Source organism: Chelon labrosus (assembly GCF_963514085.1).
Source record: "Chelon labrosus genome assembly, chromosome: 11".
In the NCBI taxonomy this organism is placed as follows: domain Eukaryota; kingdom Metazoa; phylum Chordata; class Actinopteri; order Mugiliformes; family Mugilidae; genus Chelon; species Chelon labrosus.
The window spans coordinates 14,622,391-14,646,772 of NC_140344.1; the positions used below are offsets into that span (position 1 = coordinate 14,622,391).

At 41.2% G+C, this 24,382-nt stretch overlaps 3 protein-coding genes across 6 annotated transcripts; all 3 read left to right on the forward strand.

Moving 5' to 3' along the window:
• The first annotated feature begins 1,770 nt into the window (after nucleotides 1–1,770).
• LOC311495134 (proprotein convertase subtilisin/kexin type 5) lies at nucleotides 1,771–10,637 on the forward strand. 4 transcript variants are annotated; one of them, XR_014699309.1, is made up of 9 exons: nucleotides 1,771–2,081; nucleotides 3,547–3,741; nucleotides 5,779–6,156; nucleotides 6,259–6,858; nucleotides 7,936–8,181; nucleotides 8,651–8,846; nucleotides 9,061–9,554; nucleotides 9,904–10,075; nucleotides 10,144–10,637. XR_014699309.1 is itself a non-coding variant. In XM_084554479.1 (6 exons), the coding sequence occupies exons 3-6, from the start codon at nucleotides 6,636–6,638 to the stop codon at nucleotides 9,410–9,412; spliced, it is 1,017 nt and encodes a 338-aa protein (XP_084410605.1). In that variant the 5' UTR covers nucleotides 1,771–2,081; nucleotides 3,547–3,741; nucleotides 5,779–6,635; the 3' UTR covers nucleotides 9,413–9,566. The 4 variants fall into 4 exon arrangements, 1 of the variants encoding a protein (XP_084410605.1); XR_014699310.1 differs by having other exon boundaries at nucleotides 5,779–5,865; nucleotides 5,958–6,858; XR_014699311.1 differs by lacking the exon at nucleotides 1,771–2,081 and having other exon boundaries at nucleotides 3,538–3,741; nucleotides 5,779–6,858.
• A 698-nt stretch (nucleotides 10,638–11,335) lies between these two features.
• On the forward strand, nucleotides 11,336–12,809 carry LOC311495730 (beta-1,3-galactosyl-O-glycosyl-glycoprotein beta-1,6-N-acetylglucosaminyltransferase 3-like). The gene has a single exon (XM_084555292.1). The coding sequence runs from the start codon at nucleotides 11,395–11,397 to the stop codon at nucleotides 12,679–12,681; it is 1,287 nt and encodes a 428-aa protein (XP_084411418.1). The 5' UTR covers nucleotides 11,336–11,394; the 3' UTR covers nucleotides 12,682–12,809.
• A 9,812-nt stretch (nucleotides 12,810–22,621) lies between these two features.
• Nucleotides 22,622–24,159, forward strand: LOC311495732 (beta-1,3-galactosyl-O-glycosyl-glycoprotein beta-1,6-N-acetylglucosaminyltransferase 3-like). The gene has a single exon (XM_084555294.1). It carries the CDS (start codon nucleotides 22,867–22,869, stop codon nucleotides 24,151–24,153), a length of 1,287 nt encoding a protein of 428 aa, XP_084411420.1. The 5' UTR covers nucleotides 22,622–22,866; the 3' UTR covers nucleotides 24,154–24,159.
• Nucleotides 24,160–24,382: the final 223 nt, after the last annotated feature.

Here is a 24,382-nt window from a genome sequence, read left to right on the forward strand (position 1 = left end):
TTACCTTCCATTTGGACTCATACACTGTTACCTGAGCCTTGGTTTGGGCTCGAGAGAGACTTGACAGAGTGTGTTTTTATGTTATGTGCGAGGTGGGGTGGGAAATAGAAGACACATAAGTGGACCACATAGATAGGGTGACTAGATAGGGTTCACCATCTTGAGTGTCTGCTCAAGTGAATCACAGCAGAGATGTATAAAAGGGAAAACCACTAAGTCACTGCACCCACAACCACATGGATCGAGAAAGGCTTTCTGAGCGCTTGCTTGTTTTACTTTTACATAACCAATTATGGTTTTAGAGATTTAAAACAACATAGCTGTAGTTATAGTTCTTAAAAGATCTACCATGCACAGCAAACAACAGTAAAGGAAACGTAAATTAAAGAACCTTGTTTCCGTCAATGTGAGGTTTTGCTAGAAGTAAACTGTTAAATGTTGGACAGCCTTTGTATGAATAGGTGGGGCTTATGTTACTCCTGTGTAGGGGAGAGAATTACAGCCTGTTGGACGCTTGGTATTCATTGACATTTACTTTCCAAGCCAAGCAAGTGCAGCAAAACCAAAAGTTTGGTTTAATGGAGTTAAAGTCCTAAACAAAAGTTGCATTGGAAATGCAAATGTGCTCTCCTGGAATGGATGGGCTAATATTTGCACAGAGGGATTCTTAAACATCCCGCAGATTCTTGAGCAGAGTATCGTTTCCTGGCAAGAGCCAGAGCCTGGTCAGCACCAGCTGCTATTGTGAGCGAGTTGATGGATGCTGTGTGGCGCCTCCAGCTGTTCCTCGTCAAACAGCCATCGCATCTCTGCACAGAACCCACGGCAACGCAGTAGGAAGCGCAGCTTGGGCTGTCAGTGGTCAGATTCTGTTGCGTAGGAAGGTGTAGGAACAGGCAGCAGCGGTTTTTGTGTTTAAGATAGTGGTTTCTTCCCGTTTAGCCACTTTCCTTTGGAGTTTATCCAAAAACAACGCCAGAACAAAGGAAACTAGACTTGTTTGAGACTTCAGTTCTAAACAGCTGGCGGGGAGTTTGGGTTTCCATTAGGAACATCTGAAGCTCACATGACTTTCTTAACGACTCAGTTCTCTCCTGCAATTAGAGAAATTTGATCAGATTTCCTAGATAGGGTCCTGTTTCTTTCACAATTAGCGACATAGACAATAATAACATCTACTACTGCTATGATACAAAGTACACAGAAAAATATATGAATAGGAAAATAATGAATGTACAACGTAGATATAGTGCAAATGTGCTTAAACAACTTATCCACGACTAGAAAGACTGAACTAGGAGACATTCTTGACTTAATGTTTTGCATGTGACAGCTTTGCAACTCAAATCTCTACTATTTTAGGTGACTTTGTAGGTCAGTAGCCTCATATTTAATTGCTCAGCTAGGCCCCCAAGGACTGATAGGATAGGTTAATGACAGAAATCACCCCACCTCTGGGCTCCAAATAAAACACCAATTAACTTTCCGCCTTGGGAAAAAGAAACAGAACCACAACAAGTTTGAAGAAAGGCAGCCCCACAGTGTGTTGTATTTCCCTCTCTGTTTGCACTGCTCATCTGTTGTTTGACTGAATGCACCCTTTGGAGTTTATTATTGAAGTCAACAATACAGCTGCAGGTGTGCCGTGGACTGTGGACTGGCACAGTGCATGTTGAGATTGCCTGTTACATGTGGTGGGTTTTGTATTTTTTCCCTGGTTTCAGACTATTCAATCACAACAGTTGTCATCAGCCATTTTTCTATATATATATTTATTCAGTTTTGTTCTGCATGTTTACTTTAGGAAATAATGATAACCTCCTTTACTTTGTGATGGACGGTTTAAGTCAATGAGTCGTTGACACACCCTCAAACCAAGCCTAGTTATGGTTTAATTGTCATAGATTTGACTTATGAATTAACCTCTCCCTACAGTTTCAGACACCAGTGTCGAAAACATTGCCCCCAGAGCACCTATGAAGACTGGGGCAGAGGTGTCTGCCTCCCCTGCTCATCGCCATGTGAAGACTGCAGGAGTGACACACACTGCCTCGCCTGCCAGCCTGGTTACTTCATCAATGGTACCAGTAGCAAAAAAAAGACAATCATTCATGTATATGATTTGTTTTCTGCTAGCATACCAAATAATTCACAGGATCATTTTGTCCTATACCAAACCAGAAAGTGTGTTTAATATACTCTTAAATCAGCGTCTGTGTGTGAGAGTAATCAGTCATCCTCGCTCAAGACAAATGACGGCACCCCGAGTCTTCATTTGGATTGCAAATCATGTTCGTGTCAGCAGATCAGTAAAATAAGATATGCAAATGCGTGGTTTATGCAAAAAAGGACTTAGGATTGTGTTTTTGTTCTCTAAAGGTATGAGACAAGAAGCTATGAGACTGTAAACAAAAGCAGGAGATAAAGATATTAAAAAGATATTTGAACAGGCACGTCTTTTATTGTCATGTGAGGTTACGTTGTGCCAGAATGGTCTATCACAGGTAATCAGCCTCTAGCTTCTCGAGCCACAAGGTCCATTTTCAAAAGATCTAGGTCACCGTTTTGTGCCTGGGCAGTCGGATTTGGAATTGAGAGTGATCCTGGAAGAGCCAGACAGAGAAGGAGGGTTTAAAGGAGTTGCCACGCATCTGTAGCGGAACAGACAAACCAAAATACAAAATACTGACTGATTCTGGAGAGGACTTACATTAAAATGTCATCCTACATGGTTGGAAAGGAAGGGGTGAGATGAGAGGTAATCAACTGGTTGCACTCTGCTCCCTCACAGCTAGATGCCACTAAATCCTACAAAATGGACCACTAACACGTGGTCTGTCGGAGCTACTTAAAGGGGAACTACTGTTTTTTACAACCTGGACCTTATTTCTAGCATAAAATACGATTGTTTAACTTTTGTGTTATTTGCACTCCTTCAGGAGATAATTGGATCAACGTGTATCCATGTAGCGGGAGTGACTGGGAGATGCAGCCTCTAAATAACGCATTATCTGCCACGAAACTTGTTCATTTCACCAATATTTTGTTATGATACGCTAATGCTATTCCCCGTTGAGTCCGGAGTCACCTGTTATCATCATCCGGGGTCTGTAGATTGACCTACAGACCCCTTGATGATGTCTTCTGACCTGGACGATGTCATCTCTGAGCGGTGCGTGCACCCCTGACTGTCGGCTTGTTTCAACCATGTTGCAAAAAACATAGCAGAAAAGTTATGTGAGTAAACAATTGTATTTTATGCTAGAAATAAGGTCCACGTTGTAAAAAGCAGTAGTTCCCCTTTAACTTAATTTTTACAAATTAAAAGAGCATTTTAGCATAATATTAGATATATTTTGGTAACAAGCAGTGAACCTTCCTTCAAAAATAGCCTGGCTTTCAGAAAATCTTCAGTTTACAGTACAGTAAAATAGATCTAGTATCTACTGTATTGACTCGCGTATGCATACTATTGTTAAAGCGAATTAAATGTTGGAATAGAAAATATTCTAATTGCTTCCTTTCCTCGCCTGCCTGTCGTGTCAGGGGGAGAGTGTATTAAACAATGTCCACAGCAAACATTCAGTGACCCCAGTGGGTGGCGCTGCCAGCCTTGCCACAGCTCATGCCAGACGTGCCACGGTCCCCGTTCAACAGACTGTGACCTTTGTCTTGGTGGGGATCTTCCTCTACATGGACAGTGCCCTCAGGTTAACTGCCCATTAGGAGAGTACTTTGATGGTAAGTGGAACTAATCCTTCGAAAAAAAGAAAGAAAGAAAGAAAGAAAGAAAGGTGTTTACATTATATTTTATGTACGTTATTAAATGAGCAAAAGACAGAATGGCACACCAGTTCACAGTGGAGTCATGTACCATAATAAAATAACAAGATATAATTGCTTTTCTTCTTTGGGTGACAGCAGAGGTCAGTATACGCTGTTGCAAGACTTTGAAGGGACTCGGTGTCTTGCTCAAGGACACTTTAGGGAACTTGCCACTGACACCGGGGCTTGACCCCTGCAGAAGGACCTCTAAGCTGAAGGACATTCTCCTACTCACTGTGCTGCATGCTATGCGTCATCTTTCCTTCAAGAGCCTTTTTAATGGAGGCTCCTCTGCTTGAAGCACCTGACTGCTTTCCACTAGATGTCTCTGTCGACAGGGCTGCAATACAGTAGTCCATTGTTACCAAGGTTACATGGTTATCAAGCAGAACATTTATATTTCTGTCCCATTGGTTTTACTATTTACATCCTTGTATAAATCAGTCAGACACTCTTTGTGAGAGGCACTACTGACTGCTTACCGTTGTAAGGTACATCTAATCATCAGCTTGCAGATGACTATGTTGTTTTGATATAAGAATGTTCAAATGAGATGAAGATGTGTCTTCTGTGATTGTGCGTCCTTGTCTTTGGCTTGCTTTAATCACCGCTGCTTTTTCTCCTCATGCATTGGTTCACTAAGCCGAATGCCAAAAGAGTGCAGGACAAAAGCCAACAGTGCAGGACAAAAGCTAAGGTCACAGACACTCACTGATGGCCCAACATTGGCCAATAACTGACTGTCAGCTTGGTGTGTCACAGCCCTAAAGGTCCTGTGCTGTAGCTTTAGTATTTTTTGCAAAGTTGTGTTTTTCATATTCCGGTAACAACTTTCTTCTTGTAGCCTGTAAAATCTGACATACGGTGCTACTCAAAAGCTTTCGCAGCCTTCACAATTTTCAACATTTTCCCATAAAAATGACACAAAACAAAGATTTTCCCACAAGTCCCGACAGTAGACAAAAACAACTCAATAAAAGAAAAAGAAATAGTATGTTTATATATTCAGTTAATCATTTGTTCATATTTATGAGTTGCAAAAGTATGTGAACCCTTGTGCAGCAATAACAGCAACTAAACGTTTACGGTAACTGCTGATCAGTCGTCTACAGCGGCTTGGAGGAGTTTTAGTTTCTTCAGTTCTGATGTTGGGTCCGTTTCCTCACATGAACTGTTTGCTTCAGGTCCTTCCACAACATTTCAATTGGATTAAGGTCAGGACTTTGACTCGGCCATTACCCAAGATTAATTTTATTCTTCTTTAGCCATTCTTTTGTACGACAACTTGTGTGCTTGTGGTCGGTGTCTCGCTGCATGACCCAGTTTCTCTTAGGATTCAGCTCATGGACATATGTCCTGACATTTTCTTTTAGGTTTCATAGATATAATTCACAGTTCATTGCTGAATGACACCTCATCTCATTACATTGATGGGAAACACTTAACTCGTAATCCTGGAGGCACACTTACTTTTGCGACTCACAGATATGTAATATTGGCTCATTTTAAAGAATAAACAAATGCACAGGTATAATATTCCTGTTTCATTTGGTTAAGTGGGTTCTCTTTGACTGCTCTCAGGGCTTGTGTGAAAATCCACTGACATTTTGAGTCATGTTTATGCAGACATGTAGAAAATTATGAGGACAACAGTATATGATGATAACTCAGTGTCCTCCCCAGTTATTCCTGCGTCATGCCAGCTGGAAGCCGTTCTAAATTTAGCCTGTTTTTGCGTGGAGTGTAAATTTTTCACAAGGTGTTGTCACAGTGGTCCAAGAAAAGTTAAACACTTGATATATTCCTTCAGTGCCAGGTAATCTGTTGCAAGCTTCATACACAACTACCACCTCATGATTTATCGCTTCTGTTCGCTGTTGATATAAGTTGTTTTTCTTCCCTCTAGTGGTGGAAATAGGTAAAACAGACTGTGTGCTGTGTTCACTGTTTCAGGGAAGTATGGTGAATGTCACACCTGTGATGCTTCCTGCAAGGCCTGCTTCGGCCCACAGGCGCTGGATTGTTCTTCTTGTTTCCAAGGTACAAATATTTGCTTTTGGGTCATTACAGCAAATGAAAACACAGTGCCAAATCTTATCGTGCAATGTGTCTGTGCGTTTGTTGTGTCACAGGATATTTTCTGGACCAGGAAAGTTCTTGTGTAGAGCATTGTCCGTCCGGCTCCTATGCAAACTCTGCCACTCAGCTGTGCGAGGACTGCTCTCCAAACTGTGAGGCCTGTGTAGACACCAGTGATAACTGCATCAGCTGTTCCAAAGGCACTTATAAACTTTTTCTGCACCAGGGACGGTGCTGGTCAAATTGCCCAGAGTAAGCAGTTAATTTAACCAACCAAGTTAAACAAAAAGCTTCATCATGGTGATGTGTCCTGATGCTTACTGTACTTTCTTTTATCCTCAACTTAACTCTCAGAGGTTTCTTTGAGACAGCAGAGGGGTTATGTGAAGCCTGCGATAGCTCCTGTCTGACATGTGATGAGATCAAGTCCCAGTGTCTGTCCTGTGCTGATGGTCATTACTTGGAGGGCGGTACGTGCAGACTCAACTGTTCGCTGCGGACATACCCTGCAGATGACGGTACTTGCAGGCGCTGTCCTCCCCACTGTGACATTTGCACGGACGACAGGACTTGTTTCAGTGAGTTATTAGCTTTGTGGCACCAAGTTCTAAATTCTCCAAACTATTAATGAAGCATTAAATGAAGCGCAGGTCATCGTGCCACATCTTCAAAGTCTCTAATGTGTGTTACAACTTCATTATCTCTCGCCAGAGTGCAGTTTCCTCTACTTGATGCTGAATGGTGCGTGTCGGGCTAGTTGTCCCGCGGGCCACTATGAGGACATGGAGGAGGGACGGTGTGGTCAGTGCCACCCCACCTGTGGCAGCTGTTCAGGGCCCTCGGCAGATGACTGCGAGACCTGCTCAACATTCACCCCCAAGCTCTATAAAGGTGCATGCTCCAAGGTCTGCCCCACTGGTACTTACTACGAGTTTGCAGCAATGGAGTGTCAAGGTGAGCCTCTGGATTCACAGACCTGACTGAGATAGATATTTAAATGGTATTAAACATGCAATACAGCATTGTTTTCTGACTATGCTGTGTCTCATAACACACGAAAGAAGAATTGTTCTCTTATTGTCCTGGATGATGTTAAGTGTTGGGTAGGTGCATGGAAAACGAAAACTGAGACAAAGCAGAGCAAAGCAACATGTCATTGCCTATTTGATCCCTGACCAACTCCGTGCTTAAAATTGTAATGTAAGAGGTAATGTTGTGATTAACAAAATCCCTTACAACTATAAATCTAGCCTTATACTTGGTAGATCCCCAAGCTTAGGCTTGTTAGGCAAAATCTGCCTAAATCCTTTACAGACTCACAGGTCATCAAACAAGTGACACAATTGGATTCTTCCACAACAAACTTAAAACACAGGAAACTTTTAATTGACAGAAAAGTACTGTCTAGAACAGGGGTGTCAAACATACAGACCGGGGTCCAAAACCAGCCCGCCACATGGTCCAATCTGGCCCGCAGGATGAATTTTGTAAAGTGCAAAATTACATTGATATAAGACATTAACTGCAATTTTTCAATAAAAGTAACTGTTATTCCTATGGTTTACACTGTTTTAGTAAGAGTAATGGACATAACACAACACTAAGACCTAGAACTAAACAGAAATTGCACTTCTTATTCTTAAGAAATGTCCTGTTGCTCATTACTTGTTGTGTAACAGTACAGTTCATTAAATGCGAACATTTTCATAATGTACTTGTTCTTCTTTGCACTAAAATAAAGGGAAACGTTTGAAGTTGTCATTATTTCTAGGTTAATACGCTATTGTGTTGCTGGTCCGGCCCCATTGAGATCAAATTGCGCTGTATGTGGCCCCTGAACTACAATGAGTTTGACACCCCTGGTCTAGAATTACAACAGCATCACTTTCCAAGTATTTATCTGTGAGTGTAGAATACAGTATCTTAGTACTTAAAATGCTAATCTCTTACCTCTAAAACATGATAGTGATCACAGCCTCTTTTGTAAATGTGCTGATGTGACATTAACGCGGCCTGTTTGACTATGTACAGAGTGCCACCAGACCTGTATGAGTTGCACCGGCCCGGGCGCCAACCAGTGCACTCAGTGCGAGAAGGGACTTGTGCTGGATCCAAACACGTTATTGTGTGGCGTGACAGGTGACACAGACTGCCCGCTGGGGACCTACCTGCACGATGACCAGTTCACCTGCATGAGCTGCCACCGGCACTGTTACTCTTGCGAGGGCCCGGGCAGCAACACATGCGAGACCTGCGCTGTCCCCAAGTACCTCCATAGTGAGCATTTTTTTACCAATGTTTAAGTGGTAGTATAGTTTTGTATTTTTAATGTATATATACATATTTTAATATTTATTATTGTTTCCAGTTCAGTTTAGTTTACAGAGTTCAGAGTAGGTATCAGGATATAGTCATGTAGACGACCCAGTCTCAAATAAGCACCAGTACCTCCCTACATCTACTGACAAATTTGATCAAATTGATTATGCTGAAGTGTTTTCTTTCTTTCTTTTTTTTTACTTTGATGACAAAAGCATTTATAGATTTTGTTAACTGTAGTATTCTTTGAAAACTGCATGAGGACAAATTTCCTAAGAATAGTTAGCAAATTCAGGCTAAAAAGCAATAAAAATGAAATCGAATCATGATGGTAATGTGCATGTAAGGCAGATTTTACATCAAAACATTCATTGGAACAACTAAACTAGTGAGCTCAGATGATGACTTTGCTTCTGCTGTTTTTCAGACAGCACATGTGTGAGTGAGTGTCCAGCCGGTACATACAGCACAACGCAGGAAGCTGATGGAAAGGAGCTGGGATTCTGTTTACCCTGTGATGACGTCTGCTCCACCTGCACTGGCGTGTCGCCTAGAGATTGCCTGACTTGTTCTCAAGGACATCTGCGTCTCCTTCAACTGTGTGTCACCCATTGTCCCACAGGGTACAAAGCTTTATCATATATACAGTATATATATAATAATTTCTGCCAAACAGGTTGTGTGTTTGTTGTTTTTTACTGTCAACTGAGAGCTACCACAAAGAGTCAGAATCATAGTTCTTAACTTAATATGTGAGATAAATGTAGCAGAGATAGCGGAAGTGTGTAAACTAAGACAACTGATATTTAGATGCTGATATTTAACAATTATCTTCAGGTATTACAAAGAGGGATCCCACTGTCAAAAATGTGACCAGTCCTGTGAGCGGTGCACGGGACCGGGACCCGAGTCCTGCAGGGCCTGTTCGCCTCCTCTCCTGGAGCTGCAGGGCACCAAACTGTGTGTCGAGCGCTGCCCACAACGCTTCTATCAGCTCAGTGACATCTGCAAACAGTGCCACACCAGCTGTCAGACCTGCACAGGTACAGACGAAATGACTGTTCTCTGGAATATTTGTATTGATAGATTTGTCGGTCATTTGGTTTCGTTTGTGCAGCTCAACAGCAGCCTATTGTCCATCTGTGGTATTTATTTTCAAAATGTGTCAATATTGGGCATTCACGTTTGACTTACATGCATTATGTGTATGTAATGTGTGTGTGTTTGCAGACTCCTCGCCTCAAGGTTGCGTGACGTGCGACTGGGGCAGCACTCTGAAGGACAAAGTCTGCTATCCACGCTGTGAAGAGGGGCGATACTTTTCTGAAGAGGTGCACTGTGACGCATGTGCCATATTCCTTTACATACTATTTATCACCATCATAAAATTTAAAATTTCACTCATTCTCCTCTAAATGGGGTATACTATTATAGATCTACTTGTGATTTGCATGTGGTGTGCTTTGTCTAGCAAAAAAATATGAATTTTATATTGAATAAAACTGAAATGAATGAATATTCATGATTAACTGAGCTAAAGTCAAACCTTACTTTTTGTAAGTGTCACACAAATTAACTAAATGACACTGTCTGCTGAAACTCAGAAAAAAAGTCTCAATTACAAACACATTGCGCTGATATTTGCTCAGTATAATTATTAGGGTAGCTGTCCAATTGCAGGAAACATGTGAGCCTTGTCACAGCTCATGTAGACACTGTACCGGACCGAAACCTGACCAGTGTCTGACTTGTCACCGCGATTCTGCTCTTCATGCCGTGGAGAACCGTTGTGCCTACTGCTGCCAGGCTGGAGGGAATTACACCAACTGCTGTGTTTGTGACAGTCGCTCAGGTAGATATAGAACACACACAGGATTGTTTGGATGCAACAATCTCCTAACAGCGTTTTGCTTGTTGTAGCACTGTGCGTGGAGGCCCCCCAACCCAAGTCAGGAGACGGTGAGGAAAATGACATGAATATGTCCTCCAAAGCAATGAAGCACACCACGGCTGCCTTGCCTATTGCCCTGATGCTGGCAGGGTTGGCTCTGGCTGTGTTTGCCTTGGTCAAGGCCCATGACAGGAAGAGACTTTGCTGGAAACAGAGCTACGAGAGACTGAGTGGCAGTGCCAGCATCAACATGCCCCACGGGGTGCCTGAGCCAGATAGCGGAGATGAGGTGGATGTGGTATACACTAGCAGGGGGGGATCCGTTTATCGACGTTACAGCTTCATTCATGAGCAGGAGACAGATGCAAACCAGGACGTGGACGAGAACACTCTTCTCAGTCAATCTTAGATTCATCCAGACCAGAGGTTGTAGTAACTCTGATATGCATTGTGTGTGCTGTACTAAGACTGAAAGGTCTCTTAGAAGAGAATATAGTTGTATTTTGCTTTGTTATGTTTTTTTTTTTTTTTTTTTTTTTTTGAGTTCAGCTGTATATTTTATTCTATAAAGTGCCTGTATCTGTATAATGCACATTATTAGATAGGTGATAAAATACATATATTTGTGTAAATGTATGTATATTCTTTTTTAACTTGAAATTAAAGATTTGTGAAAAAGTGGATTGGTCTTCTGTATTGATATTAATAATCTATACATTTGTTGTAAAGACAAGTATAATATGAAATTAAATAATAATAATAATAATAATAATACATTTTATTTATAGGCGCCTTTCACGACACTCAAGGTCACCGTACAAAATCGTTTAAAATAAAACACAATTAAAATACACGAAATAGTTAAAACACAATTAAAGTACACACAAGCATAATATAGAACATATAGTTACATACAAATGACAGATAGGATGGGATAGAAGTGAGACTATGGAATGGAAATATGCTCTAATTGATAGCATTGTACTATATAACTGGTATATTTATTTTATATTTAGACTAGATTAAATTACATTGGTATTTATTCTTAGTAAACAAACCACTGGTATTCAAATACCAGGATGTAAAATGGGCCAAATCCTCTTCACAAACTTGTGGAAGTTACTTCAAGGTTTTTTTTCAAACTTTATTTTGACACACCCCTAGGGGACGAATCAGTTTGTGTTTCTTTATGACTGGAGCACTGCAGCCTCTCCTCACTTGGTCAAACTGCGTCCTCAATAGACAAGGTCACCTGTCCTGTAGTAACTCCAAGCAAGGAAATGGCTTTTGTAAGACTCAAGAGGGGCAGCATGCTGCTGAGGACACTCTCTCTCGTCCTAATGGGTATGTTCCTTTGCTTTGTTTTTTGGGAAACTGGCACGCTGCCGTTATTGGATCTCAACATACCACAGCAGTTCTCTGTTGACCTGCCTGGCTGCTCAGCTATCATCAATGGACATGTACGGGGTAAAAGTAGTGAGTTAGAAACACTTCTGGCATTCAGGAAAAAGCAGAATATGTTTTCAGAGAGCTTCTACCTTAATGCAACAAAGGACTGTCCAGCGTACGTCAAAAAGAGAGGCTTCATTACAGTGCCTCTCAGTAAGGAGGAGGAAAACTTTCCCATTGCGTATTCTATGGTGATCCATGAGAAAATTGAGATGTTTGAGCGACTTCTACGAGCTATTTATGCTCCTCAGAACGTCTACTGCGTACATGTGGACCTGAAATCCTCCACAGAATTCCGAGAGGCTGTCAAAGCCATTGTTTCATGCTTTCCCAATGTGTTTGTAGCCAGTAAATTAGAAAGAGTGGTTTATGCCTCGTGGTCTCGAGTGCAGGCGGACCTGAACTGCATGAAAGATCTGCTAAACTCTCATGTGGACTGGAAGTACCTGCTTAACACCTGTGGCACAGATTTCCCCATTAAAACAAATAGAGAGATGGTAAAGGCACTGAAGGCCCTTAATGGGCGAAACAGCATGGAGACTGAAACCACCAACTACTACAAGAAAGTACGCTGGCAGTATCATCACAATGTCACTAACACTGTTATCAGGACAAATGTGAGGAAGAGTCCTCCGCCCATCAGCATCCCCATGTTCGCAGGAAATGCCTACTTTGTGGTGACAAGAGCCTTTGTGAAACACGTGATGCAGGACAGAGAGGTTCAGACATTACTGGAGTGGGAAAAGGACACATACAGCCCTGATGAGCACCTGTGGGCCACTCTGCAGAGGATGCCCTCTGTTCCTGGATCAATGCCTGCTAACATCAAGTACGATACGTCTGACATGCAAGCCCTTGTTCGTGTGGTGAAGTGGGGAGATTTAGCAGGAGATGTGAAAAAGGGAGCCCCGTACTACCACTGCACTGGTACATACAGGAGAGCTGTATGTGTTTATGGGGCTGGTGACCTCCGTTGGCTCCTGAGACAACACCACCTCTTTGCAAATAAGTTTGATCCTACGATTGATGACATTGCCATTAGGTGTCTGGAGACAGTTCTGCGTGTCAAAGCTTTAGACCATGACCCAGTCTTAAAAAATCAATATTCAAGCATGTGAAGTGTATAATAATTTAAATAAGAAAGTATAATTTGGGACCATATTAATTTATTAAAATGTAAATGCTCTTCTTAAATGTTTTGTAGTAGGTAGATGTATGCAAGAGAGGATGGAAAAGTAGTAAGGAAGTAAACTGTACACTAGTAATTAACTATTTTGTTGAGTCAGTATTGTAATAATCATGAATGTTATGGAAATAACTGTTGGGGTGAAGAAAAGATAGAATGTTCTTTTGATAGAGGGCTATTTATTTTAAAGTCCAGTATTTTGAAAATGTATTTAATTTTATGTGGGTTTCCTGTAAGACAATTGTATCTGCATTTAATTTCATCAAGTGGTGATTATTTGAGTTCTTTTTATTCCTGGTTACTGAAGACATGCACATTTCCAATTAAAGTGTTTCTGTGCCTCTGTAGAAGTTGAGTACACATTAAGTACTTCATGTTATAGAAGTGGGAATAACCTGGTTTGTGTGTGTGTGTTTATGCATGACTGTGTGAGAGTTAGGTAGGCTACAGAAAGATAACTAACTGTTACTTCAATGAAATGAAATTTCATTTTCCGTTTGTTTGTTGGATAGTTTTGCGAGGGTCTTGCAGACTTGTGATGTTAGATGTATCAGCTGGATGCTCCCATGTTCAATCCCCCTCTCTGTGTGACACCTTGCAATGTTACAGCCATCTCTACAAGCCAGAGCCTCCATGCGTTTATGACTTCAATGAAATCTGTATTTATGGCACCATCTAGTGGAGTTGGAAGTGATCTACACAGAAAAAGAAGAACGCAACCAGCTGATTATTGTGTGCAGTTAGCTAAAACTAATCAGGTATAATATAGTCCTTCAAAAAATGTAATCATCCTGCTTCTCCAGGCAGCCACTCAGGTCTACTACCAGCCTGACCTGCTCTCCGCAACAACCACTGGCACTAATCTCCAGTCTAGCTCCCTCCTAAATTCTGTAACCGCTTATTCCTGTGAAGGGTTGCGGGGTCTGCTGGAGCCTGTTCCAGCTGCCATCGGGCAAGATGTGGGGCACACCCCGGATAGGTCACCAGTCTATCGCAGGGCTAACTCAGAGAGACAGACAACCATTTACACTCACATGCACACCTACGGCCAATTTAGAATCACCAATGAACCTAATGTCTTTGTACAGTTGGAGGAACCCACGCAGACACAGGGAGAACATGCAAACTCCACACAGAAAGGCCCAGTCGGCCCATGGATTCGAACCCGGGAACCTGTGAGGCACCTGGACCCGAGTCCCGCAGGGCCTGTTCGCCTCCTCTCCTGGAGCTGCAGGGCACCAAACTGTGTGTTGAGCACTGCCCACAACGCTTCTATCAGCTCAGTGACATCTGCAAACAGTGCCACACCAGCTGTAAAACCTGCACAGGTACAGACGAAATGACTGTTCTCTGGAATATTTGTAATGATAGATTTGTCGGTCATTTAGTTTCGTTTCTGTAACTCAGCAGCCTATCGTCCATCTGTGGTATTTATTTTCAAAATGTGTCAATATTGGGCAATAACTTTTGACTTATATGAATCATATGTATGTAATGTGTGTGTGTTTGCAGACTACTCGCCTCAAGGGTGCGTGACATCCGACTGGTGCAGCACTCTGAAGGACAAAGTCTGCTATCCACGCTGTGTAGAGGGCCGATACTTTTCTGAAGAGGTGCCATATTCCTTTACATACTATTTATCACCATCATAAAATTTCACATGAAGCTGTAAATGGGGTATACTATTATAGATCTACTTGTGATTTGCATGTGGTGTGCTTAGTCTAGCAAAAAAATACGAATTTGAGTTTGAGCGGCCCATTTAGAGATTAATGACAATATTTTACTCTTTTGCAAGAATAATATTTGTTGAGTCACACAATAGTGAAAAGAAACTGTGCAAGAGGGTTTGGTTTTCATTTTTGGGGCCATAGATGTTGGCAGGATTTGAAGTTGAAGAATATGTTAATAATTATACATTTTACTTTTAGGTCAGTGATGGATGATTATTGGACGTAAGGAGTACTTGACATTTATTAGTAAAAAAAAAAAAAAAAAAAATCCTGTTTACTGTTGTATTTTGAAAATTAATTTCATTTTATGTGGGATTGCAGCCCCCGCCATTCAAACGCATCTCTGTCACTGACGCAAGTTCAAGAGAATGACCTGTGCTGCATTGCTTCGCTCAACGCTCAAACAAGAATGTTTTGACTATTTAATATTCTCTTAAAGACTGATTCCAAAAAACTTGCATATTGCCCCTTTTGTGGTGTGCAAGGTGTTAAGGTTGGGGTTGGATACCCCATACCATGAAGATCTATTTGATGTGTCTGAACTCAAACCAGCCTCTACCAGTCCATTGTTAGGGTTAGTCAGAATACTGAATATTTAATTAAACTAGTTTTTATTCATCAATTTGCATCTGTCTTGGGCTTTTGTATATCTCTGTATTATGACTCCTACACCTATGTTTCTGTGTGCCATTTTCTAAACATCATCATCAGGATTCTGGTGTAAAGGACATTATCTACTGTCATTCAGTTGACAAAAGAGCATGTCTGAAAACAAATCACACTTGCTTACAGAGCCAGAATGTAATCTGGCTTCTCCATAGATAGAGTAAGGTATGAGAGAAGTCCTGTAGCATCCACTGTGGGAGCAGAGCTGAATCAGTCTGTAGTCTGGTGTAGTGGATAAGATGGGTTGTCCATTATGGAGAGCAGTTGGTCCAGTGTCCTCCTCACCCCCACTGAGACAAATCTCCAACTCACTTCCAACAACGTGACCAGCCTATCAGATCAATTTGTTGATCTTACTTAAATCCTTTTTGCTGGTACTACTCCCCCAATAAACCACAGCAAAGTAAAAGGTGCTCGCAACATAGAATGGTAAAACATCAGCCAGCAACTTTGCTGCACACATTGCGCATCTATCTATCTATCTATCTATCTATCTATCTAAAATGACACATAAAATAAATGTACTAAAAATAATGGAAATATGTAAAATGGTGTAAACTGAGACAGTATAGTTATGTCATTTCTGTGTAAATTGCGTGTGTAGAACCAGGACTTATTTATTTCCTCTTCTGTAAAGCCCCAGGGTATGTGTTGAGCGCTGCCCACAACACTTCTGTCAGCTCACTTATCTGGAATATTTGTTCTGAGTGATTTTCGTGTTGTTTGTATAGCTCAACAACAGCCCATTGTCCATTCGTGGTATCATCCCAGTGTGTCAATATTAGACATTCACTTTTCCACAAAGTTCCCTGGCATATGTATGTATTGCGTGCATGCTTCCAGACTCCTTGCCTCAGGGCTGCCCGATGTGTGACTGAGGCAGCACTCTGAGGGCCAAGAGTGTATAGCAGTCAAAGGTCTAATAACTTTGGACAATGAAATTCAACAGCAAAGCGTTGATTTGCAGCCTCCTTCTCTCTGTTACTGACTTTTGGTGAAGCTGTTAATTGACTGCCGCTGAGAGGATCTGGATCTGTGTCGTGTGATTGTCTATAGAGAGGTCTTAAGTGTTCTTGGTGTGAATGAGGTGGAGGATATGATAATTCATTCCAGCCTTGATGTCCTTGGCTATCAGGTCCTTCCACCTGAGCAGACAGCAGCTTGATGATGTTGTGAAGACGTTGTGATGACGTGAAGGCTCATTTGTTAAACAACCATGTCTAAAGACACATCCTGTGGTCGTGGAAAATATGTTTGAGAAGGGTCAAATCATTGGCATGCAAGAAGCAGAGAAAAACAACAGGTTGAAAAAACTACTAAAATCGGGTTAAGAACTGTCCATCGCATTATTAAAAACTGGAAGGATAGTGGGGAACCATCATATCAGGGTAAGTAGAGAGGCAGATGAAGTGATGCCTAGTGTCTACTGTACAAGCCTGTGGGGGCAGTGCCATGATCTGGGGTTGCTGCAGTTGGTCAGGTCTAGATTCAGCAACATTATGTGTCCAAAGAATGAGGTCAGCTGACTACCTGAATATACTGAATGACCAGGTTATTCCATCAATGTACTTTTTCTTCCCTGATGGCATGGACATATTCATGGGGCTCAAATTGTGAAAGAGTGGTTCAGGGAGCATGAGACATCATTTTCACACACAGATTGGCCACCACAGAGTCCAGACCTTAACACCAGAATATTTAGGACTCTCCCTGGTCAGACTCTCCCATCATCAATACAAGATCTTGGTGAAAAATGAATGCAACACTGGATGGAAAAAAATCTTGTGACATTGTAGAAGCTTATCGAAACAATGCCACAGCGAATGCGTGCTGTAATCAAAGCTAAAGGTCCAGTGACATGTTAGAGTGTGTTTTTTTATGGCCAGGCAGTGCATATATATGTATATATATGTGTGTATATGTGTGTGTGTGTCTATATATATATATATATAATGTGCAGGCTGTGCAAAGATGCCCCTGAGACAATCTGGCAATCCAGCACATAACAGCAAGATGTAAGATGCTAGCAAGCATACAACATCTGAGATCTCTGCCCATATATTGCACTACTATTAATCTTAATCTTTCTGGCTTTGTTTGCTTTGGTCAAGGCCCTTGCCAGGAAGAGATTTCACCAACATGTGGTGTGCGAAAGCAAGATAGCGGAGATGAGGTACACATGGATCCATTTATTGATGTTATAGCTTCATCCGTGAGAAGCGACAGATGCAAAGATTTGTGAAAAAGTTGATTGGTCTTGTATATTAAGTGAAATCTATATATTTGTTGTAAAGAGAAGTATAATGTGATGCTCTAATTGATTGTATAGTACTATATAACTGGCATGTTAGGTTTATTTTAGATTTAATTTCAGACTAGATTCAATTATATTGGCATTTATTCTTAGTAAACAAGCCACTGGTGTTGAAATACCAGGATGTAAAATGTGTCAGATCCTCTTCATTAAATACTGGAAGTTACTTCAAGAATTATTTTTTTCAAAACTTTATTTTTACACGCCCCTAGGGGATGAATCAGTTTGAGTTTCTTTATGAACTGGAGGATTGCACCCTCTCCTCACTTGGTCAAACTGTGTCCTCAATAAACGTGCGGCTCTTGCTCTACAACCACAGTCGCAATGTCAACTAATAAAACAAAAGATAAACACATGCGCTTTGAAGCTAGCAGGCAAAGCATACAACATCTGAGATCTCTGCCCATATATTGCACTACTATTAATCTTAATCTTTCTGGCTTTGTTTGCTTTGGTCAAGGCCCTTGCCAGGAAGAGATTTCACCAACATGTGGTGTGCGAAAGCAAGATAGCGGAGATGAGGTACACATGGATCCATTTATTGATGTTATAGCTTCATCCGTGAGAAGCGACAGATGCAAAGATTTGTGAAAAAGTTGATTGGTCTTGTATATTAAGTGAAATCTATATATTTGTTGTAAAGAGAAGTATAATGTGATGCTCTAATTGATTGTATAGTACTATATAACTGGCATGTTAGGTTTATTTTAGATTTAATTTCAGACTAGATTCAATTATATTGGCATTTATTCTTAGTAAACAAGCCACTGGTGTTGAAATACCAGGATGTAAAATGTGTCAGATCCTCTTCATTAAATACTGGAAGTTACTTCAAGAATTATTTTTTTCAAAACTTTATTTTTACACGCCCCTAGGGGATGAATCAGTTTGAGTTTCTTTATGAACTGGAGGATTGCACCCTCTCCTCACTTGGTCAAACTGTGTCCTCAATAAACGTGCGGCTCTTGCTCTACAACCACAGTCGCAATGTCAACTAATAAAACAAAAGATAAACACATGCGCTTTGAAGCTAGCAGGCAAAGCATACAACATCTGAGGTCTCTGCCCATATATTGCACTACTCTTAATCTTAATCTTCCTGGCTTTGTTTGCTTTGGTCAAGGCCCTTGCCAGGAAGAGATTTCATCAACATGTCGTGTGCTAAAGGAAGATAGTGGAGATGAGGACACGTGGATCCATTTATTGATGTTACAGCTTCATCCGTGAAAAGCGACGGATGCAAAGCAGGGCGTGGACAAAAACACTCTTCTCAGTGAACTGACTGCAGCTGAGGGGATTTGGACCGTCTTTTCAGATGACTGAGAGTTGCAGTAGTACATGTGTTGTTTTTCAGGACTGACTTACATATTCTGCATGCCATGGTAGTATGGGCTTCATCTTTAGTGAAGTATTTCCACACACTTGATGAACCGCTGCTAGTTTGCTGCAACCACCCACTGGGCTCCCCATCTGTCTTCTCGGAGGCGTTTAGTGTAAGATATAATTAATATATCTGCCTTTAATTTCATCAAGTGGTTGATTATTTGAGTCCTTTTTATTCCTGATTACTGAAGACATGCACATTTCCAATGTGTCTGTGTCTCCGTGCCTCTGTAGAAGCTGAGCACACATTAAAGTTGAACATACATGTTATAGAAGCGGGAATAATCTGGTGTGTGTGTGTGTGTTTATGCATGACTGTGTGAGAGTTACATACAGAAAGATGAAAGTTGTTTCATTCCGATGTCTAGTGTGAGCAGGATGTTGGTCCAGTTTATTTCTGATACAACCGAGGACACTAACCGTTACTTCAATGAAATGAAATGAAATTTTCCTTTTGTATGTTGGATAGTTTTGCGAGGGTCTTGCTGACTTGTGACGTTAGGTGTATCAACTGGATGCTCCCATGTTCAATTCCCAATTCTCTGTGTGACACCTTGCGATACTACAGCCACCTCTACAAGCCAGAGCCCCCATGCTTTTATGACTTCAATGAAATCTGTATTTATGGCACCATCTAGTGGAAGTGATCGACACAGAAAAATAAGAACACAACCAGCTGATTATTGTGTGCAGTTAGCTAAAACTAATCAGGTCTAATATAGTCCTTCAAGAAATGTATCTCTCTCCGCAACAACCAACCGAGATTGGCACTAATCTCCAGTCGAGCTCCATCCTAAATATTCAGTTCAACTGGTTTTCATTCATCTATTTGCTTCTGTGTTCTGCTTTTGGGTCCATACAACTGGAGTGTCAAGGAGTCTTTGGATTCATCATATGTACTAAACCTGTATTGAATGTGCAGGACAATGCCCAGAGATCCAGGGATTCTGGAAGAAAGTTTAAGAAGAAACTGACAAAATTTTACAAGTGAACTCTCCATTAGACCCACTGATATTCCTACTGGGAGCTAAGGAGACATATTGTTTATATCAAAGATACATGTTATGGATACTTACTGATTACTAAGAAAATGATAACTGTCAACTGGAAGGATCCAAAACCACCGACCATAACTCACTGGGTACAGAAACTGAAAAGGGTCGACGCAATGGAGCAAATGACTGCAAGTTTAAGATGGACACTTTTGAACAAAGGTGGAACTGTATTACTCTGTATTTGGATGACTGATGGAGGAATATGGGTTATTATAAGATTGTTGTGTTTCTCTGTGATTGATATTGTATTGCTGTTATTCCCTTGGGTACAAATGTATATTTTTCATGTGATTTACCTTTATAGTATTTGTATTGCATTCTATCTACTTGTATGTTAATTCATAGGGTCCTATGTCAGTGAATGATTTCTTTTGTGGAAAAATGAAAATTTTCTAAATAAATAAAAAAAAAAAAACAAAAAAAAAAAACAGGACAATATTGTTTTCTGACTATGTTGAAAACAATATCCCAAAAATGTTAAAGGACACATCTTGGATAATGCTGTTTTCCTGGATAGCCTCGAACAAGAATTTAAAAGAAAGGGGCCACACTGAGGTCCAGCTAGTTGTAGACATAGAACTGACAGCCCAGTTGTACAGATAAGCAAGGGGCCCGTACCCTGACACTAAGCCTAATACTGTGATCAACAAAACCAATTATAAATTCACAGGTCTTAAAGCTAGTGATAGAGCTGGATTTCATCCACAACAGGCTTATAATACAGGAAAGCTTTGATAACAAGAAGGCAACAGTCTCCAAGTATTAACCTGAGACACTATCTGGGTTTAGTGATAACGAAATACACCATTTACTTCATTTATCTAAATACGGTGGTGATCACATCCTCTTGTTTGATTAGACGCACATTGCAACCAGACATCTGTGAGCTGCACCGACACGAACCAGTGCACCCAGTGTGAGACGGGACTCGTGTTGAATCCAAACACGTTATTGTGTGGTGGGACAGGTGACAGAGACTGGCCACCACAGACCTAAATGTACTATAATGACTAGTTCAACTGCATGAGTTGCCATCAGTGCCGTTACTTTTGTCGGGGTTGGGCAGCAACACACGCACTTGCCTCTAAAACGTGGTTGTGATCACACCTCTTTTGTAAATGTAATGATGTGACATTCCTTGACCATTGTTTGATTATGTGTCACCAGATCAGGAACCCGGCGGTACAGTATGAGAGAGGGTGATCCAAACACATTACTGTCTTATCTGGAAGGCAGTATCATCTTTCAGGTCAAACAGTAATGTGTTTGAAATGTGACCAGCTCCCCTGCATAGACAGCTTTCCCCAAACCTTCACAGTGATCATATTATACTAATGTTTAAGTGCATCAATCATTGTTTTATTTGCATATCTATTTTACATTTACGGGACTTGATAATAATCTTATTTTTGACCTTGATGACAAATGTAATTTGAGTTGCAGTCATAGATTTTGTCAACTTACCTTTGCATGTAAAAGTAAAAGCTGAACGATGACTGCTTTACAAAGAATATTTGTCAAATTCAAGTTAAACAACTGACTAGATTGAGGACAACATACATGTAACTACTCTGTCTCAAGCTCTTGTGTAAAGCCCCAAGATGTGTGTTGAGCGTTGCTTACAATGCTACTACCAGCTTAATGACATCTGCAAACAGTGCCATGCCAGTTGTCAGACCTGCGCAGGTACAGATGAAGGAACTGTTACCTGAAATTTACTGACAAATTTCTCAGTCATCAGTGTTGTTTGTACAGCTCAGCAGCAGCCTATTGTCCGTCTGTGGTATCATCCCAGTGTGTCAATATTAGACATTCATTTTTCCGTAAAGTTTCCCGGAATACATATGCAATGCGAGCGCTTTTCCTCGCCTCAGGGCTGCATGACGTGCGACTGGGGCAGCACTCTGAAGGACAAAGTCTGCTATCCATGTTCTGAAGAGGCGCATGTACTATATTTCTTCATATGCTGTGGGGCCCTTATGAATCAAATCCATATATATGTTCAGACACACAGCTGTGATAAATGAATTAGCTTCATCTGGACAAACTGGTTTTAAGTCGTAAAGAAAAATAAATAAAATGAATATTATTATTTTTAACTGAGCAGCAATCAAACCGCACCTTTGGAGGTTCTTCACAAGGTTGAACAAATCACAGCTACTTGTTGAAACTACTATTTGCTGTAACCCTGTAAGTATTTTTACAACAGAACTGCTGTGTTTGTGACATCTACTCAGGTAGACATGCTGACTGTCATGAGCCACATAGAAACAGGTTTTGCTTGTGCCAGCACCGTGTGTAGAGGCCCGACAGCACAAATCAGGATACGGTCAGGAAACAGGCATGTTCTCCAGAGCTCTGAAGTAAACTTTTAATTTAAGTCTATTGCATCAACATGTGGTGTGCTTGAGCAAGATAGCGGAGATGAGGTAGATGTGGATGAGGCTTCATCCGTGAAAAGCGACGGATGCAAACCAGGATGTGGACGAAAACACTCTTCTGGGACAATTTTTGATTCATCCAGAAATCTATATGATTTGTTGTAAAGAGAATTATAATATGAAATTAAAATATGCTCTAACTGATTGTGTAGTACACTTATCTAACTGGTATGCTAGGTTTATTTGATATTTAATTTCATTCATTCATTCATTCATTCATCTTCTGTAACTGCTTATTCCTGTTAAAGGTTATTTAATTTCAGACTAAATTAAATTACAATGGCATTTACTCTTAGCAAACAAACCGCTGGCGAAATACCAGGATGTAAAATGGGGGAGATCCTCTTCACAAACTATTGGAAGTTACTTCAAGAATTTTTCCACACACCTTAGTATGACACACCCCTAGGGGACGAATCAGTTTGTGTTTCTTTATGACTGGAGCACTGCAGCCTCTCCTCACTTGGTCAAACTGCGTCCTCAATAGACAAGGTCACCTGTCCTGTAATAACTCCAAGCAAGGAAATGGCTTTTGTAAGGCTCAAGATGGGCAGCATGCTGCTGAGGACACTCTCTCTCATCCTAATGGGTATGTTCCTTACCTTTGTTCTTTGGGAAACTGGCACGCTGCAGTTATTGGATCTCAACATACCACAGCAGTTCTCTGTTGACCTACCTGGCTGCTCAGCTATCATCAACGGACATTTACGGGGTAAAAGTAGTGAGTTAGAAACACTTCTGGCATTCAGGAAAAAGCAGAATATGTTGTCAGAGGACTTCTACCTTAATGCAACAAAGGACTGTCCAGCGTACGTCAAAAAGAGAGGCTTCATTACAGTGCCTCTCAGTAAGGAGGAGGAAAACTTTCCCATTGCGTACTCAGTGGTGATCCATGAGAAAATTGAGATGTTTGAGCGACTTCTGCGAGCTATTTATGCTCCTCAGAACGTCTACTGCGTACATGTGGACCTGAAATCCTCCACAGAATTTCAAGAGGCTGTCAAAGCCATTGTTTCATGCTTTCCCAATGTGTTTGTAGCCAGTAAATTAGAAAGAGTGGTTTATGCCTCGTGGTCTCGAGTGCAGGCGGACCTGAACTGTATGAAAGATCTGCTAAACTCTCATGTGGACTGGAAGTACCTGCTTAACACCTGTGGCACAGATTTCCCCGTTAAAACAAATAGAGAGATGGTAAAGACACTGAAGGCCCTTAATGGGCAAAACAGCATGGAGACTGAAACCACCAACAGCTACAAGAAAGCACGCTGGCAGTATCATCACAATGTCACTAACACTGTTATCAGGACAAATGTGAGGAAGAGTCCTCCGCCCATCAGCAGCCCCATGTTCTCAGGAAATGCCTACTTTGTGGTGACAAGAGCCTTTGTGAAACACGTGATGCAGGACAGAGAGGTTCAGACATTACTGGAGTGGGAAAAGGACACATACAGCCCTGATGAGCACCTGTGGGCCACTCTGCAGAGGATGCCCTCTGTTCCTGGATCAATGCCTGCTAACATCAAGTACGATACGTCTGACATGCAAGCCCTTGCTCGTGTGGTGAAGTGGAGCTATTTGGCAGGAGATGTGAAAAAGGGAGCCCCGTACTACCACTGCACTGGTACATACAGGAGAGCTGTATGTGTTTATGGGGCTGGTGACCTCTCTTGGCTCCTGAGACAACACCACCTCTTTGCAAATAAGTTTGATCCTACGATTGATGACATTGCCATTAGGTGTCTGGAGACAGTTCTGCGTGTCAAAGCTTTAGGCCATGACCCACTCTTAAAAAATCAATATTCAAGCATGTGAAGTTTATACTAATTTAAACATCAAAGTGTAATTTATCTGTAAATACTTGGAAAAGATTGATATTTAGGGAAGCATTTTAATCTATCAGAATACATAGGATCTTCTTCTGAAATGTCTGTTTTTTTCTGTTTACTCTATGCTGTTTTTGATATATTCTGAAATGCAATAACATGTCAGAAATCTTGTGTGGCTCTAAATAGTATTGCCAGAACATTGCAATAGAGTGTAA

Excerpts from the sequence above, each read along its gene's own strand:
- LOC311495730 (XM_084555292.1), top strand. The coding sequence starts at position 11,395 with ATGGCTTTTGTAAGACTCAAGAGGGGCAGCATGCTGCTGAGGACACTC.
- LOC311495134 (XM_084554479.1), top strand. The coding sequence starts at position 6,636 with ATGCTGAATGGTGCGTGTCGGGCTAGTTGTCCCGCGGGCCACTATGAG. Across the intron at positions 6,859-7,935 it reads TGCAGCAATGGAGTGTCAAG|AGTGCCACCAGACCTGTATG; the intron begins GTGAGCCTCTGG and ends GACTATGTACAG. Across the intron at positions 8,847-9,060 it reads GTCACCCATTGTCCCACAGG|GTATTACAAAGAGGGATCCC; the intron begins GTACAAAGCTTT and ends AATTATCTTCAG.
- LOC311495732 (XM_084555294.1), top strand. The coding sequence starts at position 22,867 with ATGGCTTTTGTAAGGCTCAAGATGGGCAGCATGCTGCTGAGGACACTC.